At 37.8% G+C, this 19,727-nt stretch overlaps 1 protein-coding gene across 1 annotated transcript in view; it reads left to right on the plus strand.

The window, feature by feature from the left end:
* Tmc1 (transmembrane channel like 1) overlaps positions 1-19,727 on the plus strand; it is a 161,670-nt gene that overhangs the window by 104,144 nt on the left and 37,799 nt on the right. The window contains exons 9-10 of the mRNA XM_048806780.1: positions 12,425-12,567; positions 19,459-19,603. Coding sequence (XP_048662737.1) covers positions 12,425-12,567; positions 19,459-19,603 — 288 coding nt within the window. The remainder of the gene's footprint in view (positions 1-12,424; positions 12,568-19,458; positions 19,604-19,727) is intronic.

The raw sequence follows: 19,727 nt of genomic DNA on the forward strand, positions 1-19,727 counted from the left end.
CAGGAGTTCAGTTTCTTATTTAACTAGTATCAATAGTTCTTTTAAATAATGATCTCCCAAAGTAAGTATGTCTATTCTGCAATATATCTCATCTCTGTTAAGTTCCTTCATCTCTCATTATACTAGCCACATTTAGGAGAGAGAGAGTTCTGTGATCTACATCCAGAATAACATGTTTTATTGTAAAAGGATTTCAGTAGTTTAAATGCATCTTTATTTTCAGGTAGTCCTTTTAAATGGGTGACTCATTTCAGATTTCCTAAGAAACCATATTACATGTTGGAGATATTTAGGAGAAACTGTTCTTGAAGGAGAAAGGGGCGAGGAAGCAGGGGTAGGTGACGCAAGCCCTGGGTGGCCATGCAGGTCTGACATCAGTGAAAAAGAGAGGGAAGGAAGGATTTTAAGAATAGTCTTGGATTACAATAGTGCTCTGAAAATGGCTTGACCAGAGTAATGGTGAATCTATAGTATGTCTATTGGAGGAGTTTTATATTGGTTAACTATAACTCAGCTCTATCAACTTTCCATGATGCTCAATCATTGGCTGGTGACAGCAGGCATTGTGTAAGACTCCAGTGTGATGCACCTTAATGCACTCTGGTGGATCAAAGGAGTGGCAGCTGGAGGCAGTCCTGGAAAGAGCTCTTAGAAGCACACCTCTATGGCTGATACAGGGATTTGTTGGCCCTGAAAATGAGACTTGACTCCTCCATTTTGGATCAGAGTTGTTAATATTACTCTCATTGCTGCTACTTGGTTTCAACAAGTTTAAAATCCAGCCATGATGACCTCTTTTCCACAGTCATTGCTCGCACCTAGACCAGGGCTGTATCCACAGAGACTAAACTCCTAGATCATACCTAATCCCTTGGGGACATGACACCAAACCAGACTGCCAAGCTTTGTGGAGACACATACAGTCTTGTAAATTTCCAAGTCCACTGAAAGATCTGACTATTCCCTTAGGAACAGAGCTTGTAAGATAGGAATTGTTGAGGATCTTCTCATCTCTATGTATAGTGAGTGTTATGGTTTGAATATGAGGTGCCCCCCAAAGCTCCCATATTAATGCAGGAAGTCAAATGATCACATTTTGAGAGTCATAACCTCATCAGTGGATTACTCCAACTGATGGATTGATAATATGAATGAATTACTGGGTAGTACCTACCGGCAAATGGATAGTGGAAGAGGAAATAGGTCACTGGGCTGTGCCCTTGGAATTATATATATTGTCCTTGGCTCCTCATGGTCTCTCTGTTTCCTGGCTGCCATGAACTGAGCAGATTTTTCCACCATACAGTTGCTCCATAATATTCTGCCTGGCCCTCATTTCCAGAGCAATGAAGTTGACAGACCTGGGACTGAACCTCTGAATCTCTGTGCCCCAGATAAACTTTTTCTCCTCTAATTTGTTCTTGTCTGATATTTTGGTCACAGCAATAAAAAGTTGACTGATACAGTGAAATTCCTTTGAGGATTTCCTTGAGTGGAAATAGGGTACTTCCCAGGCAAATGGTGCTGGGATTGGCAGTATCTAGGGGCTGTCCATCCGTGCCTCTCATATTTGCTTCACTTCCTGAACAACCAGTTTGACTCTCTCTTCTTCATTAGTTTCCTTAAGTTTGATTAAGAGAAGATATCTTATACTCTCTTCTGGGTCTTAGATTCTTTCTCTTGCTTCAGATACTTCTTAACCTAATACTCCAGAACTTCTTTATGACACAGCGGTAACTTGTGAAAAGATAGATCCTTCAGTCTACTTTTAGCTTTTTTGGGATCCTAAACTTGGGGAGCTTATTTCTTAGGATTGATCAATTATTTCTTTGCTTCAGAATAAATTCTGATTTTCATGCCCCAGATTATAATAGTAATAGCTGCACCTGGACAAATCAAGATAAGCTTTTTTAAAAAAGATATTTGGGATGCCTTTTGTGAAGATGCTATACTAAAATATGAAGACAGCATTCTTTCTTTGGATGCAATAAATCTTCTTTTCATTAGTTTGGTGAACATTTATTGAGCACATGCTAGGTTTGAGGCATTTAGCACAGGTGAACAAAGTCCAACAAAGTCTCTGCCCTCAGGAGCATAAACTCTAGTGGAATACTCAAATAATCACAAAAGGAAATCTGGATTCCAACTGTACCAAGTGCTATGAATGAAAAATTTGCAGCATCAAGAGAACTATAACAGGAGCTTGACATGGTTTAGAGCTTAATGGAAGGGGAAGAATACCTGAAAAATTTATTCTCTGAGAAAATAATATTTGAATGGGGTTCTGAAGAGTCAGAATGAGGTTCTAATCTGAAAGAAAAGAAAACTATTCTAGGCAGTAGACAGCAAGTACAAGGGCCCTGTGGCAAAGAAGGTTACCTTATTGAAGGAACCAAATGAAGGCCAGTGATACTAGATGTGATGGAAAGGCAGGAATAGATAGTATTGGAGAGATAAGAGGGCATCAAAAGTTATGGACGCCTCTAAAAGCTAGACCATGAAATCTTTTTTCATAGAGTAACTGAAAATAATTTAAGCAGACACTGGATGGGTAGTGACATTATCAGACTTGGATTTTGAAAAGATCAACAGATTGTCAAGATTGAAGAAGGGCAAGATGAATGTAAAGAGACCGAGGAGGAGTCTATTAATATGTACGGATGAGAGGCTGAGATTTTTGCAAGTGCTAAGTTCAGCTGGCAGGGATTTACTGATAACTAAATACTGGCTGACAACCTAATAAAGGCTGAGTCATTTAGTAAGATTAGCATCTCATAGCCTATTCAGTTATATTCTGTAATTCAAATGCATAGCACCAAAGCATATATCCAAAGCAGTTGCTCTGACAAATAGATTGCTTAGATTTACAAATATTTGAAAGCAATTGAGTAAAAACTCCATTTTGTGTCGTTGCATCATGCTTTCAGTAGACATCTTTTGTTTGTAATTTGTGCTTGAAATTCATTATATTTACTTAGAAATATCTGAAATAAAATTTGTACTCTTAATATAGAATTAAAAATTTCTGAACTCAATTTTCCCCAAGTAGCCTCAATGTTTTCTCTACCTTTTACATATTTTATTTGTTCAAAGACTCATTTTTAAGTAGATAATAGTTAGTTCCCAGTATAGGCTGTATCCCAGTGAGCACACACCTTTCATTTCCTGTGTTAATTCACAAAACTCCTCTCTTCATGATTTTAAACAACCAAAGCAGATTTTCAAGTTCAGAAGTCAATCAACCAACAGAACCCCTTAATATGATGCTTTCCATCTCCATTTTGTGAAACAAAAGAATATTGTGTGTGTATGTTTATGTGTGTGTGTGTGTGTGTGTGTGTGTTGTGGTTGTTGTTGGAGATTAAATCCAGGGCTTTGTGCTTGCTAGGCGAGTGCTCTACCACTGATCGACACCCCTTGCTTTAGATCATTTTTTCCATGTGGAAATAAATTGCACACAGTATCCTGTTTTATAGCTCTGAGATTGCTTCAGTTAGCAACTGAGTTTTAGGCAAATGAGTAGGAAAAAAATTAGCATTTTTCTAGCTTTAGTGTCTCTCAGACTTTTTTTGTGTTTTGATTTGTTAATTTCAATTGTAAGATTATTATTGTCATGTTATTGTTTTGAAATATTTACTCTATTTCATTAAATAAAGAATAGAAAGCAGGAGAATAGAAATGGATGGTTTGATAGCTTAATCTAATAGGGTTGGTTGATAATGGTCACCAGAAGCAATATCAGGCATTCCACAAGCAAAAATTAGGTATCAGACCCTGGATCTGACAACGAACACATTCCCTGCCCACAGGGGTGGTATTGTCTACTTGGTCATGCATACAAACAGTTGTCATACAACATAAAGATCTCAAGATAACAGACATTTTAGGTACATAGAGGCATAATGGAGGAATAGGTTTACTGAAGTTTAATTTACCGGAGTCCTGAGAAGGCCTGGTAAACAAGACCATTTCCCATCTGAATTCTGTGTAATTTGTTTAAAAGGAAAGGCAGATGGACATCAAAAGTCCACATTAATTACTAACAGGCTAAACTGGAGAACTAATCTGGGATCCTTAGCCAAATGGTCTTGCTAATATGAAACCACAAATTTGACCAATTTACTTTGGGGACAGCTTGTTTTCTAGAGGGAGAAGTTATGTTTGTTAACTGGGTCAGCCCCGTTAATTCATTCCCCATTTAGCAAGCAGAGAAATCACCCCATCACCCTGGGATGGAGGGAGTAGAAGGACATGGGAGGCTGAGGGGTATTTCATCTAGTGGAGATGCCGTGGCATTTCACTAGTGAAAATTCTAGATCCTGTGCCCAATGCCATGACACATCTCACTCCACTTGAATGTCCCACAGGCAATGAACTCAGCACAGTCAAAAGTTTCCCCAAACTTGCTTCTTTCTCTCATCTCAGGGAATTGCATAGCTAACCCACCAAAGTCACTCCAGCCAGAAACATGGATATTTGCATTGTCAAACCATTTTCACCGGGAGCCCACATCCAGGCAGGCACTCTCTAAGTCCTAAGCCTTATTGATTTATCTGATACTGATCCCTTCTCTGTATTGCTGCTCTCACACATGAAGGCCAATCAAGCCTGTGTCATGTTCACATGAATTTTCTAACTGTATTTTCATCTAGCCTCAAAACTTTGGTGCTCACCACAGCCTACCGAACAAAATATCTCCTAGTATAATGAAATTATCCCTCCTGATTAGATTTTTTTCTGCATGTTTGCATTCTTATCAGCTGTGGGCCAGCACACAAAAGCAAAATGGAATTACTCTTTACAGAAGCCAGCAGAGCTAAAAATGCAGTGTAGGTTAATGAAAGAAATTCAGTCCTGGAATTCAGACAGACTTGGGTTGGAATCTTGTCACATACTGCCTGTGAGATATTAGACAAGCAACCACCTCACTGTGTGTAAAATGGTACTATTTATACCTACCTATGAGGCTTTAATAAATGAGATTACATGTGTAAATTATTAGCACAATGCCTAGCACACTAGGTGTTTAACACACATCTGCTCAGGGTACTAGCTCATAAAAATGTTCATTTGTTGGAGAGATAAGAAAACAGGGGAAAAGAGTCCTGATGTGGAATAAGAATCCTGATGTATGCATCAGTCAGGAGGGAAAATTGGATGGCAGCAGTGTCCCCTGCCTGGGCAGGAGACAGAGGGATGAGAGCATGAGAACACGGATGGGCACCAAAGAAACTATGTCACAGCTCTTTGAAGGGCAGAGACCTTGGCAAAGCTCTATACCTTCTGTTGAAAACTAGATCTGTGGAGGCTCAGCCCAACTTCCTCTTTGTAACTCACTTGCTCCTCCTTAAGAATACAGAGCATGTGCTTCATATCTCTGCATCTGGGTTGTAGTAAAAGGAAACTCAGAGGTGAGCAAAGGATCTGCAGAAGCCTGATGGGCCTGGCTGAGGAGGGAGGAGGTAGCCATGGCCTGATCTCAACATGCAGCCCATAGAAGACAGGCTGGCTGTTCTTTTTGTGCCATCAGTTGAGGTCCTGCCAGATATCATTGGCCTCTTCAGTCTTTGTTTCTCTCCTGGGTGCCTTTCTGTTAGATACTAAATGACACCATCCTTATCTTTCACCTACATGTGAAATCTTTAATATGCTGGTAAAAATGACTGATGATAATTCAGAGGAAAGTAGAAATGTACCTGACTCAACTCCTGTAGTGTCACCTCCCCTCAAGTCCTTCAGTGAACATGCTTCAAAAATCATACCTTTCTTCACCACTAGTTTTTACTTCTGCCGCAGTCCGGCTGCAGCAAAATAACCGGGGGGTGACGAACAACTTGTGAACGTTGATACAGCAGGAGTAGGAGCCGTTTATTGCAGGACAGGAGCAGTATTTATACATTCCACACAGCTTATCTAATTAGCATAAACTAGATACATCAGTCAACCAATCAGGAATCTCTACACCTAATGGCTCGGTTTTGTTACTTCTCAAACCACTCCCTCTGACATTTTGCCAGGCACCATCCAGACTTGTTTACGAACTTTAACATTCCCCTGGCAAAATGCCAGGTGTTATTTTGACTTGTTTACAGACTCTAACATACTTCATGGATTTAAAAAAAAACAAAAAAAAAAAAACAATGGTCTGACAGTATGAATCACAGAGTTGTTAAAGATGATGAAACTCATTCATCATCCTAGGGATACAGTGCTGTCTTTCAGTAAATAAATATCTAAGTGACAATTTATTTGTAATCACAAGAAACCCCAAAGGATGGAGTTATAATTTCAGGGAACAAAAAGTTCTGAAGTGGATATTCTGCATGCAGAACTCTTTTAAAATTTGTTTTTATTGGTACAGTATAGTTTTGGATAATGTTAGGATTTATTTTGGCATATTCATAACTGCACATAAAATAATTTGCTTCATTTCAATTCCTATTATGACCCCTTTTCTCTCCTGTCCTCCCACACCCTGATCCCCTTTCTCTACTCTATTGGTCTTTCTTCTATTAATTTGTTTTTTTAATTGGTGCATTGGAGTTATACATAAAAGTGGAATTCATTGTGATATATTCTATTCATACATGTACGTAGCATAATTTGGTCAGTTTTATTCTGCAAGTTCCTCCCCTTCTCCCTTCTATTATCATGAAACTCCATTTTAAAAACATTTCTTATTTCTCTCTATCTTCTGCATATGAAAGAAAATATTTGATCCTTGACCATCTGAGTCTGGCTTATTTCGCTTAGCATGATGTCCTTCACTTCTATCCATTTACCACCAAATAGCACAATTTTTTTTTTTTTTTTTTTTTTTTTTTTTTTTGGCTGAGTAGAATTCTATCGTGTATATATACCACATTTTCTTTGTCCATTCCTCTACTGAGGGACACCTAGGCAGGTTCCATAGCATGGCTATTGTGAATTGTGTTGCTGTAAACATTGGTAACATGCAGAACTCTTTTGGAAACCGCTGTAATTCAGTCTCTCACTCCATCTATGTATAGTATTTGGCCAATAGTAAGTTCTTGATAAAGGTTCCTTAGATAAATAGACACATGAATTAATTCCTGGTGACTACGTAATCAAAATGCCCTCTTTTTGTGGAAATGTGTCAGTAACTGTGGACTAGAGCAGCTGCAGCATTAGAACAGAAATTATTCTCAATAGACAGACAGTATATAAGCATAGAACCCCAGAACTGGACAGGAATTTCTGTGCTCATTTTAAAGTTGGCTCTGGCTGTGGTTTCTGTCATGGATTTGGAAGAGAGGGTGCTTCTACTGGGAAAACAGGGTACATTGACATGGAATATGAAGAGCAACTTGGCTAGCTAGGAGCCATTGCTATTTTAGTCACTCACAGATGTCTGCTGCTATAGTTTCTAGAGATGGGGAAGACACGTAGAGAGTGGTATGCCCTCGGGTGGGAGGGGAGGGCATGCCCCTTCTAGGACTCTCAATTCATGTTTAAAACCAGCCCTTCATATGCTACTGAGATGGATTTGATAATGCTTTAAAAAATTATATTCTTTAATAATACCTCTTTACAAACTTGGCTACATATGGTGCAGATAGGCAATCTGAAGGCTTTGTGAATAAACAGGATCTTACTCCTTTTTGGTTGTGATCTAATATTTATGGAACACAAGCCATTGAACATATGTCAGATGGTACAGATACCAGATGAATGAGCTGCCCAGTAGCTATTGTGCTAACCTACCCAGCACACCAGATGCTCCTTATACATCCACATTCCCCTTTCAGGCTATTTTTAGGGTTTCTTTTAATCCCACTGTTGTAATTATGAATCGTATAAAAATGTTAAATTGTAATATTTATAGATGTGAAGATGAAGCCCTCTGAAATCTTTTCAAAAGATGTCCAGAGTCCTTTCCAAGAAGCCCTACCACCACTGGGGACCATTCAGGGTATAGATAAAGGTCCATGCTGGGTTGGTAAGGTATCATGTGTCCTTCTTTCCCTGGGAAGTTATGACACTGGGAGATACAAGTCTTAGGATATAAAGAAAGCCTATGAGGAGCTATATAGCACAGAGGCTAAATACATGGGATTCAAATTAGACCCAGTTCAAATTTAGATTCTGTCATTTACAAGCTATATGAACTTGGAAGAGTTACTTAACCTCTCTAAGGCTCTGTTTCTTTAAGTATAAAACAGGTACATTTGGGGATAGTAACTATTGCATCTTTGTGTGTGTGTTGTATCATGCTAAAAAACACCTTCTCCCTGTTGCAATCATGTTGTGACCTAACCAGAAATAAAACAAATTGTAGGACAGGTGGAGGTCAGTATGCCCCCTGTATCATGAAGGCAGACATTAAAATACGTGCAATGTCTTTTGGACCGACAGGCTTCACAGCCAGAACTTTCTACTAGGACAGGCCTCCCCTGAGGAGGTAGAGCACAGCGCGTGCTCTCTCAGGAGGGAGAAGGGAGCTCCCCTTGTTGTCACCTGTGCTCTCCTTCAGATTAGTGCCTGTCCTTCAGCTGGCGTAGGGTAGTGGAAAACAGCTGGAGTGTTACACCTGTGGATCCTCTCCACACGGAGTGAAACATCCAGGGAGTGGGGGATCATTGCCCCTAGTAGCAGGAACTTCATAGGGCTTTAGAGAAGATTCTGTGGGAAGAAGTGTTTGACAGGTTCTGCATTATCAATAAAACATATTGATTGATGTTCTTTCTGCAACCATTATCCCTAAGTGTCTGGATTGTGGCAGAGAAATAGAGTAAGGATCACTTGCTGGGCAAAACAGAGGGACATGGAAAATAATCTGTGTTGTCCCATGAGGAAAAAAATAAACAGTTCAGGATATAACCTTTGGACTAAACCAGAGACTGGTGTCTTTACTTAATGGATTGTGTTACTGTTGCCCTGGGACAGAAACCGGCATGAAGATTCTGGGAGGGTAGAAGGAGGCTGGATTTAACATCGTCATGGGGCAGCACAGACCTTAACTAAATGAATGTGAACCGTAAAGATGACATGGACGGGGGACTGAGAAATCCTGCCAGATCATTTCCTCCCAGGATAAAGATTTCTAGTTTTGGACATTTGGTCAATCGATACATATTTGGTTTATTTTTTACTTTCTATTCATGCATTATAATTATATATAATAGTGGGATTTATTGTTATATATTTGTACATGCACACAACATAATTTGGTCAATTTCATTCCCTAGTACCTCTCCTTAGTTTCTTATTTTGAGGTTTGTACTACTTGTTTGGCCCCAAATATTCTTTTCAATTGAACATTAAGCAGGATTCTCCAGAGAAATATAACTAATGGGAGACCTAAATCTATATGAAGATTCATTATATGTAATTAGTTTAGATGTATTACATATAAATATTTATGTTACATATATAACTTATTAATTGACATAAATAATAGATTTTATATATAAAAATTAATTTATTTCAAGGAATGGACTCACATAAGTATTTGCAGGCCAGAGGCCCAGGGAAGCCAGTGGAGTAATTAAGTCTAAGTCTGAGGACCTGAGAATCAGAGAATTGATGATGTGAACCTCAGTCTGAGGGCAGGAAGAAGTGAGATGAGGTGTTCCAGCCCAAGCAGTCAGGAAAAAAAGTGGCGAATTCTTCCTCTTCCTTTTGCTCCATTCAGTTCCTCAATGGACTAGATGATGCCCAGTTCCTCTGGGCCTTCCCAATCGGCTTTACTGAGTTCACCTACTCAAATGCTACTCTCACCCAGAAACACCCTCACAGACACACCCAGAAACTGTGTGGACTCCCCATAGCCCACTCAAGTTGACAACACAAAATTAAACATCACAGATTTAGTTTTTCTTAAACTGAAAAATGAAGATACAGGTGCAAGGAAGCACAGCACTTTAGTATTTACCTATAACTCTTTAATTCCATCCCAGCTCTTGTTAATTTCTCAAGATTCTATGAGATTTTTCTAAAGATTTTATTTCTTGCTAGCTCTTAGGTTACTAAAAAATAAGTTTGCTACAAATTTTGAAAGCACCAGTTGTAGAGAGCCTACATCCTGGGAGCAAATTTTTACCCCTCACACATCAGATAGAGCACTAATCTCTAGGGTATACAAAGAACTCAAAAAGCTAAACACCGAAAAAACAAATAACCCAATCAACAAATGGGCCAAGAACCTGAACAGACACTTTTCAGAAGAGGATATACAATTAATCAATAAATATATGAAAAAAATGCTCATCATCTCTAGCAATCAGAGAAATGCAAATCAAAACCACTCTAAGATATCATCTCACTTCAGTCAGAATGGCAGCTATTATGAAGACAAACAACAATAAGTGTTGGAGAGGATGTGGGGAAAAAGGTACACTCATACATGGCTGGTGGGACTGCAAATTGGTGCAGCCAATTTGAAAAGCAGTATGGAGATTCCTTTGAAAACTGGGTATGGAACCACCATTTGACCCAGCTATTCCTCTCCTCAGACCATACCCAAAGGACTTAAAAACAGCATACTACAGGGACACAGCCACATCAATGTTTATAGTAGAACAATTCACAATAGCTAAACTGTGGAGCCAATCTAGATGCCCTTCAGTGGATAAATGGATTAAAAAAATGTGGCATAAATACATAATGGAATATTATTCAGCATTAAAAAAGAACAAAATCATGGCATTTACAGGTAAATGGATGGTGTTGGAGAAGATAATGCTAAGTGAAGTCAGCCAATCCCAAAAAAACAAATACCGAATGTTTTCTCTGATATAAGGAGGTTGACTCATAGTAGGATTGGGAGGGAGAGCATGGGAGGAATAGATGAATTCTAGATAGGGAAGGGGGGTGGAAGGGAAAGGAAGGGGGCAGGGTATTTGCAAGGATGGTGGAATGTGATGGACATCATTATACATAGTACATGTAAGAAGACTTGAATCGGGTGTCAACATACTTTATATATAAACAGAGATATAAAAATTGTGGTATATATGTGTTTTAAGAATTGTAATGCAAAAAAAAAATAGCGATTAGATTAGGTAGAGGGAAGTGAAAGGAGGGGAAGGCATGGGATGTGGGGATAAGAAAGGCAGTAGAATGAACAGACATTATTACTTTATGTATGTATGTGACTGTATGACCAATGTGATTCTACAATATGTATACTCAGAAAAATGAGAAATTATATCCCACCTATGTATGATATATCAAAGTATATAAGAGCATTCTACTGTCATGTATAACAAATCAAAAAAATTAAAAAAAAGAAAATTTAAAAAAAGAAAGCACCAGTTGTTTCTTTTCCGTTTTTCCCCAGATCCCCCCTCTGACTTGAGCTCTATATAAACTTTATTTATGGCAACTTTCTAAATTCTTAATTCTTCCTCTAGAAATCATCATTGGAGGCATTTCCTCCTCTTCCTCCTCCATGTTTCCCTTCTTTCCCACTTCTGCTTTCTTCATAGTGGGTTTCAAAGTCTCACTACTAGGTTGATATGAATGCTGTTGGTATAAATAATGTTAAAGGCAACAAATTCAATTCTGTAAGGTTCAAAGGCAACTCACCTGATCTCAAGGAGTTTCCCCGATTGGTAAGTAATTATCTTCTTCTTTCACAAAGTGTAGTGATTTTAAGTGATTGTCAGAAAGAAGTTGGAGAGGAGCTAGGGAATGGACATATGATAATGTGGAAAAATGCTTCAATGATGGGAAAAGCACAGTAAATGTGAGAAAGATAAATATAAAGGAAGCAGCATCAGAATATGCCAATGTTCTGCATTGGGTATTTGGGTGCTTTTGGGGTATTTTGGGGAGGCGGTGATTCCAACCCCGACACATACATTCTAGAAAAGAGAACATACGACAAATGAGCATGCTTGCTATGAGGGAATGCCGTACAGTTTTGATGAATCCAAGATAATGCAGAAGGTTCCAATGCTGTCTCACCTGCTCCTCATATTTGCTAAGTGGGAGCTGAGATATAGCTGCTGTGATTAAGGAGAATCAGTCTAATTATGGCTCAGGTGACTGGAAATGAAAACCTGCCAGAGCATTTTGAGGAAGCATATTTCAGAACACCCCGCTCCTACTACCACATATTAAGCAAGCTCTTGAAATTGTAAATCTAATGATACCATGAAGTCTGTTTTGATGTTTAAGTCAATGGGCATTTCACAGTAATGGCTCCACAGTTGAGCAAGCCTATATTTGGTTAACAATTTAGTCTATTTAGAAGTCATGAAATTTCAAGAAAACCGAGAATCTGTCAATTATTGTGGCAGCTGAAATGTTCACTCCATGGAACAAAACAACAGGGCTTATGTCAGAACCATGACTCAACTTTGAAAATTAATGTCATTTTGTTATTCCTCTTAGAAGCCTATCTTTTCCTTTGAGTTGCTCTTCACAGAATCTAAGAGGCTTTGTTGTTGGATTTTAGGGTTTGGCACAATATTCCGTCCTCTTTTATGGCTATTACGACAATAAACGAACGATTGGATGGATGAATTTCAGGTTGCCGCTCTCCTATTTTCTGGTGGGGATTATGTGCATCGGATACAGCTTTCTGGTTGTCCTCAGGGCGTAAGTTGCATTTGTCTCTTCGGAAGTGAATAATGATTTCTGGAATCAAATGGGGAATGAATATGAAAATGAGATATGATTTGTTGCCATTTCATGTCGAGAGGATGCAGGATCTGTAAGAGATGAAATGTAGTTTTAATACCAGTAGTGATGTTAGATTATTGTATCATCAAAACAAAAGGATGAACATAAACATAAACCTTTGCCCATCGCACTGGGTCAGACTTATGAGTACCTACCTATCTTGTGTTTAAGTACATTTTTAAACTGGGCCTTTTTGTACTGCAAGGTGGGAATCAATGTTGCCAAGACAGGAAAAGAGCTGCTAACCATTTTTTTTTTTTCATGCAAAAAGGCTTGCAACTTGCAGAGAATCAGCTCAATAGCCAGAATCTGTTGTTCTCTGTTCATTTTTAAAAGCCAGAACAATCGCTCATCCAAAAGCTTTAGCTGTGTAAGACAGAAGATATGAATAACCCCCAACGAGACCATCATGATCAACTGTATAATCATGTTTTGTCTGAGAAAAGGATTTATTAGAGCATTGGAAAAAATCTCATTGGGGAACCAATAAAAGCAGTTCATTTTTTTCCTCCTGTCTGAAATAAATTTATAATATACCACTTAAGGGTACTGCATAAATTTTGCACAGTTACTTGTGGCTATGAGAAAAAATCCAATCTTTAGCTAATTTTCTGAACTTGCTTGAGAAGATTTGAAACAGCTCAAACAAACTTCATTATTTGACTATAAGCAAGGTGAATGGACATTTTGCCTCATTCACCTAGGAATATGGTGAATGCTAGAGGATCCTAGGGGGATAAAGTATGTGGTAATCTTAAGCAGTGCTTATGACATGGAGCAGCTTATGACAGGCTTTGTGTCCTTTTCCTGCCTTGCTTACAGGTTCTTCTGAAAAAACAAAACAAAACAAAACAAAAACATTATATTCAGTTTTTTCAAGCTCTTTTAGGACTTGAAAAAAGCCCATATCTAAGATATTTATCAACTTGTCCAAGTATAATCAGAGACCCCAAATATAAAATATCTGATCAACTGATATATCACTAGCACATTTCAAAAATCTCAGACATTTTCTGCTCCTCTGATGATCTTGCTTTTTTGGACTAAAAAGTCAGAGGTACCATTTCCATTATTGAGTTCTCATGAGTATCATTTACATATCGGTTCTTTGGTCTCCACGGTCACTGGGGAAGACTGTCTTTGCACATTTCATTGCTTAGCTTCTTTTAGTGGGTGTGTGCCCAGTTGAGCTCTCAGGTCACTCTGCCTAGGTTCAAATCCAAGCTCTACGATATATGTGTTTATAAGATCATCATCAAATTGCTCAGTCACTTTGTTCTCTTGTTTTCCATCTCTGATTGAGGTTTAATATACATGAGAATGAAATAAGTTAAATAGACATGCCAGAATGTGAAAAGTGTACAACAAATGTTAACCATTTTATTAGAATTATAATTCATAGGTTTACTGAAGAACCAAAATCTGAATGATAGGAGGCCACATGATAGCCCCCACAAAACCGGGTAGTCAATACATTCATACACTTGAACATTAATAGATTTTTATGTCTAATATAACAATTTTTTGCAGATAAATTTAAAGTCTCCAGAGCAGCATTGTACAAGGCAAGTCAGGTGTATGATTTAAAAACTTCTAGTAGCCATATTAAAAAATAAGGTAAAATTAATTTTAATTCTTAATAATATAATTTATTTAACCTGATATATCAAAAATATCATCATTTCAACATAAAATTATTATAAATTATGTTTTTGGTTACTAAATCTGAAATCTATCTGTTATGCATTGCACTAGTCACATTTTGGGTGCTCAGTAACCACAAGTTGCTGTTGGTGACTACATTGGATAAAGTAACTCTAGAGAAGGTGAAAATTTTTCAAATTTATTTAAAGGTCCCAGTTAGGATAGCTGGTAGGTACCAACTCCACATTTTCCCCTTCAATGTTATGCATGTTATGCTCCCAAACCAGCCTGGCTTTAGCTCCCCCTTCTGGCATGTATCTTTTGTTTTTTTGTTACTTGATTGGTAAGAGACTCTGCCAGTCATTGGACTATGAAGCAAGATAATTAAAAATCAATGTGACTCCCATCCCAGCTCCAGGAACAATACTGGGTAGAAAAAGAATGGATGAGACATAAATGATTGTATAGAGCCCTTTTATCCTATCTTTCTGTCTCTACATTGTACCCCAATCAAATACACTCTTGGAAGGAATACAAGTGGATTTAAGAGATAGATTACTGAAATAGAATAGAAGGGAATCTGAGTTCTAAAATCAGCTGGGTACCTTGGGGCTTTGTCATCTTGCATGCTGTTAATCTCAGCATCTTCATCTACAAAATGGGGCATATATCTACTTTTAATTATCTTTTTAAAAATACTTTTATTTATTTTTATGTGGTGCTGAGGATCGAATCCAGGGCTTCGCATGTGCTAGGCGAGCACTCTACCACTGAGCCACAACCCCAGCCCTATACTTTTAATTATCTAATAGGGAAATTGGAAGGTAAAGTGAGAAAGAAGTCCAAGAAAATAGTTTGAGATTTTAAGATAAGGTGATTGAATTTGTTGGTCTGGCACTCTTCCAGTTTCAGCACTGAAAGCCTTGGATTCTGTTAATCTCCTCAGTCCCAGAGAATGGAATGTTGATCCCCTTAGTTTTAAGCCTCTTCCTTCTCTCTCTTCTTTCCTCCCTCCCTCCCTTCCATTCCCACCTCCTGCTTTTCCTTCCTCCTTCTTTTCAATTCTGTTTATGTTCCTAACCACATTAGAAGTTTAGAAGTCTTCATACGTTGTCCTTCATACATTGTCCTCATCAGTTTGAAGTTTAATATCTCAGAGCAAAGGTGGTTTGGTTGCAAAAACCTAATTGTTCCCATTAAAAGTGATGCTGTAAGCTAAAGTTTCTGGACTTTCTTGTTGTATTTACAGTAGCATAAACTACTAGAAACAGCTGAATGATTCAGAAACTGCATGTCTTAATGATAAACACTTTGCTGCCTATCTTATCCCCATAGGTTTTTCTAGGACTTTCCCTATTGCAGAGTTTCCTAGGGTTAGATATATATTTTTCCCTATGTTTGAAAACAGCCTGGAAATATTAATATGCATAGAATAGACTCACAATATCCTCAAATACTTTAATCGTGTCATGTATAACCTCCACATGATGTTCAAATTTGTTCCTGCAGAGTATCTTAGATAAATAATAATCCTAGATATAAACTGGATCCAACATGTGTGTATGAAATTTTTAAATTTGGCAAATGGCAATATATTCACCCATATTTCTGAATCTATAACAATAACTATAATTTATATGTGAAATAAGAATGCTTAATGTATCAATATTGCTTTTGACCCTTAAATATTACAAAGGTGCTATTATAACATTTCACAGAAATAAAATGAAATAAAACTCAGAGATACTACTAAACGGCATACCCAAGGTCATTCAACCTTAGGACCTATTTGAACCTAGATTTTTCTAATTCAAAAAATATCTTTTACCCACTACAACTTGCCACTTTCTCTATTTGCTGCTTTTTATATAGATCAAATTATTCCTACTATCAAACTTGAATAGTGAGTTGAGTAGATATTAGTTAGTTATTCCTATATTAAGGAGAAAGTAAGGTTCAGCATATGTTGATGATTTGACTGAGCTCAGATAGCCAGTACTTTACAGAACTGAGATTTGAATACCCCTCTTTAATTCCAGTCTTATTTTTCCTGGTTTTTGATGAGGATTCTTCTATGTTGATGACAACAAGGACCTGTTTCTAACTTGACTTGGGTGGTCCTTTTCAATTTTAAAAGTCTATACAAGCTTTTTCCTTGTATACTATTAAACTTCTTTGGAGTTATATGGCCTTGATATGACTCATGTGCCTCCATATTTTATAAAAACCAAGACAATAATTAAACCTATCAAAACCAGGTCTTCTCCTTATATGACACCCACATCTCCCAAGATCACATTAGAATCAAGGCCAACATTACACCCTTCCACCTGGATTTCTATTGCTTCACCCATTTTCACTTCTTTTGTACATGCTTATTCCAATAGTGGTGACCTGCCTGGTACCCTGCCCAGACTTTTTGCATGACTCTTGACATCTTTATATGGAGTCTTAATATCAAATATGTTTTTTCTTCCTCCCCTCCATCCTCATCATCAATTAAGCCTCTCTTTATTGAAGGAATCTCCCTCTCTTGTCTAATTAGAGAAAAGCCATCAGAGCCCTTATAGACCCCAGCATAATATTTTATTTCTCAGAATATTTTCTTTGCAAATTCTAATGACTGATATCTCAAATGACAAATTTTAGAACATAGTAGGCTTTGGACGGATAAATGGGGCTGGCTTACAGGGCACAATGTCCTGGCAGATCCCACAATTCATGATTGTCTCCTCTTCCTCAAATGACACTGGCCTTCTTTCAAAAATGCTTAGAGCAGAAAGGCATGGAGGTATGAAAGACTCACAGTCACCAGGTCCCATATCTCATTACTGCTTTTTGAACTGCATCTATGATTATGAAATGCAAAATGAAAAATTCTCCTCCTATAAACATGGACTAGGGACCATAGTGTCCAATGAAGGGCAACAGTTTTTGAAATGAGATGATATGGTCCAAACTGAGCATGATGATAAGATGACAAGACAGAACTGAACTATAATAGCCTGACAAGCATATATGGTGTGTATAGTACCATGCACAAGTACTTATGCTATATGCATTTATTTAATGAGGTGCTTTCCGGTGCTGTTGTCTTCCAAAATGACAATTCGAATATTTTTATTCACTCCTTTAATAACTAATTATGGAGTATCTGCTAAGGGCAGTCTAAGGGAGCTATTTAGCATGTGGGGATTTAAAGTTCTTGCTTTTATGGTGCTTGATTGGGGAAACAGATGGCAAACAAAACAGTAACCAATAGTGTGGTCAATATACTTCCATTTATATTTTTGTATTATCTTTCACAGTCAAATATTTGCCTTGGTTTCTTCTTTCTGAAGAATGTAATACACGCTCTTTCATATCAACCTTGGAATAACTTTCTTTTGAGTATATGTGTGTAGTGATCTCATCCTGTGAACTTCTAAAGTTGTTTCCTGCCTCCATCTCAACCCTCCCTGCTTTGATTTTAGCAGAGACTACATGATAGTTGACCTAGCTGGCTTAGGATTTATGGAGGCATGTGTTTGATTAAAAGCCTCCCCATGTACCATAAAATAACCAAATGATCCTTGTGTATAAATGGAGCTGCAGACTTGTGGTTCAAGGCAAAAAAAATCCAGTTTAAAAACTTTAGGCAACAGATAAACAAGCAATTGCCTTCTCCAGCTCCTCTAGAAAAGAAAATGATGTATTGAGATTGTTCTTCATGGATAAAAAAAAAAAAGTTCAAAACTACAGCCTCTTTGAAAATGAAGAAATTTTCATAATTATGTACATTTTTCACTCTATAGACAAGAACCGTGCATGGAGAATTTTATAGCTATCAGGACCATATCTCATTAAAATGGTTACTGGGGAGAGTTAGTCTTTGGTGTCTCCCCGACCCCTTATCCCTTTTAGTGTTCTTTTTCTCATCATTTCCTCATGTCATATGCTCCCTATTTGCCCACCCCACTAGGGTTCCCTTGCCTGAAGGTCATCTTAAGCTATTAGCCTTTGCAGTGATAAAGCACTATTCAGCCTTTACCTGTTGAGTTATCTAGGTTTGCCTAGAGAACCTGCCCATTGATTAATGACAGTGTGGAATATAAATGGTGCAATATTAATCAAGTAAATAATTTTCCCCCTAGGTTCTAGGTTACATAAGAACTATCCCATTTCAACCTCGTTTGAACTACAAAAAAAAAAAAGGCATTTTATATGGTTCTTCATTCCTCATGATGTCCTGGGTTGGACATTGGAGTAAAGTCCAACCAGACCTCTTGGCCTATCTCTCTGGTTTTACTACTGGATCATTTGACCAAGGTGTTGAAGCTCAGCCTCCTCATCTATAAGAAAGAGAATAATTCTGACAGTAAAGACTTTGACTTCCTACTGAGACTTTGAGGAGAATAACTATGAAAAATATGTGTCATTAAAATTTGCAAAGTGTATAGTGGTGGACTGGTGAAAGGAATAATTATATTTTGACTTTGCATAACATGTTAGCCTGTATAAAATATATAAGCCTCCCGAAACGGGGGCTAATGGTGGGGCAATCTAGTTTTCCTTATGAATGCCCGTCAACCTGCAATGTCAGCATTATGTCATTATGCTCCTTTTGGTTCCATATCACTAAATTTAGGAAATCCAAACATTGTGGGACTGCTTTTTAGTAGTTCACATAAAATTTTAATTTTGCTATTTATAGTGATAAGAAAAAAAAGGAAGTGGAGTGTGTGGAAGAGTGGGCTATAGATCTTCAACCACTGTAATAAACTTATAGTAAATGCATTTTAAATTCTCCAAACAAAATGACAACAACAAAACTTTAAAACATCACTGATTAGAATATATGTACCATTTGAGATTAGAGCATACAAAAATCTTAATTTTTGGTCAGCAGTTGTAGAGTGGATAGAGTTTTTAATGCACTGAATATAATCCCTTTTGGGGAGGAGACTCTAGGGAGAACTAAAATTTACCTAAGAGTTTCTTGACCTGGGTTAATTCATCCACTGACTTCAGAGGGCCTGGGAACCAATTAGATGTGGAAAAACATGCCCTTTTAGGTATTGCCTCTCTGACTTAACTGTGACTATGCCGCTTTGTCACGCCCTTCCTTCCCCTCCCCCTTTCTTTTTCTATTCTGCTGCTGGGTTAAACTCCCTGTTTTGACAGGATGACCAAAAATATTGGTGACGATGGAGGGGGCGATGACAACACTTTCAACTTCAGCTGGAAGATGTTCTGCAGCTGGGACTACCTGATTGGCAACCCCGAAACAGCCGACAACAAATTTAATTCCATCACAATGAACTTTAGGGTAAAGACATGAACTCCTGAAGCATGTTTTTATCTATTTCTAAAAGTAGCATTGAAATAGATAAAAAAAAAAGTAGGGGGGAAAAATAAGCATAGCATTGGAGGCATTCCAGGCAGTCTAGCTA

This window comes from Marmota marmota, unplaced genomic scaffold, assembly GCF_001458135.2.
Source record: "Marmota marmota marmota unplaced genomic scaffold, marMar, whole genome shotgun sequence".
In the NCBI taxonomy this organism is placed as follows: domain Eukaryota; kingdom Metazoa; phylum Chordata; class Mammalia; order Rodentia; family Sciuridae; genus Marmota; species Marmota marmota.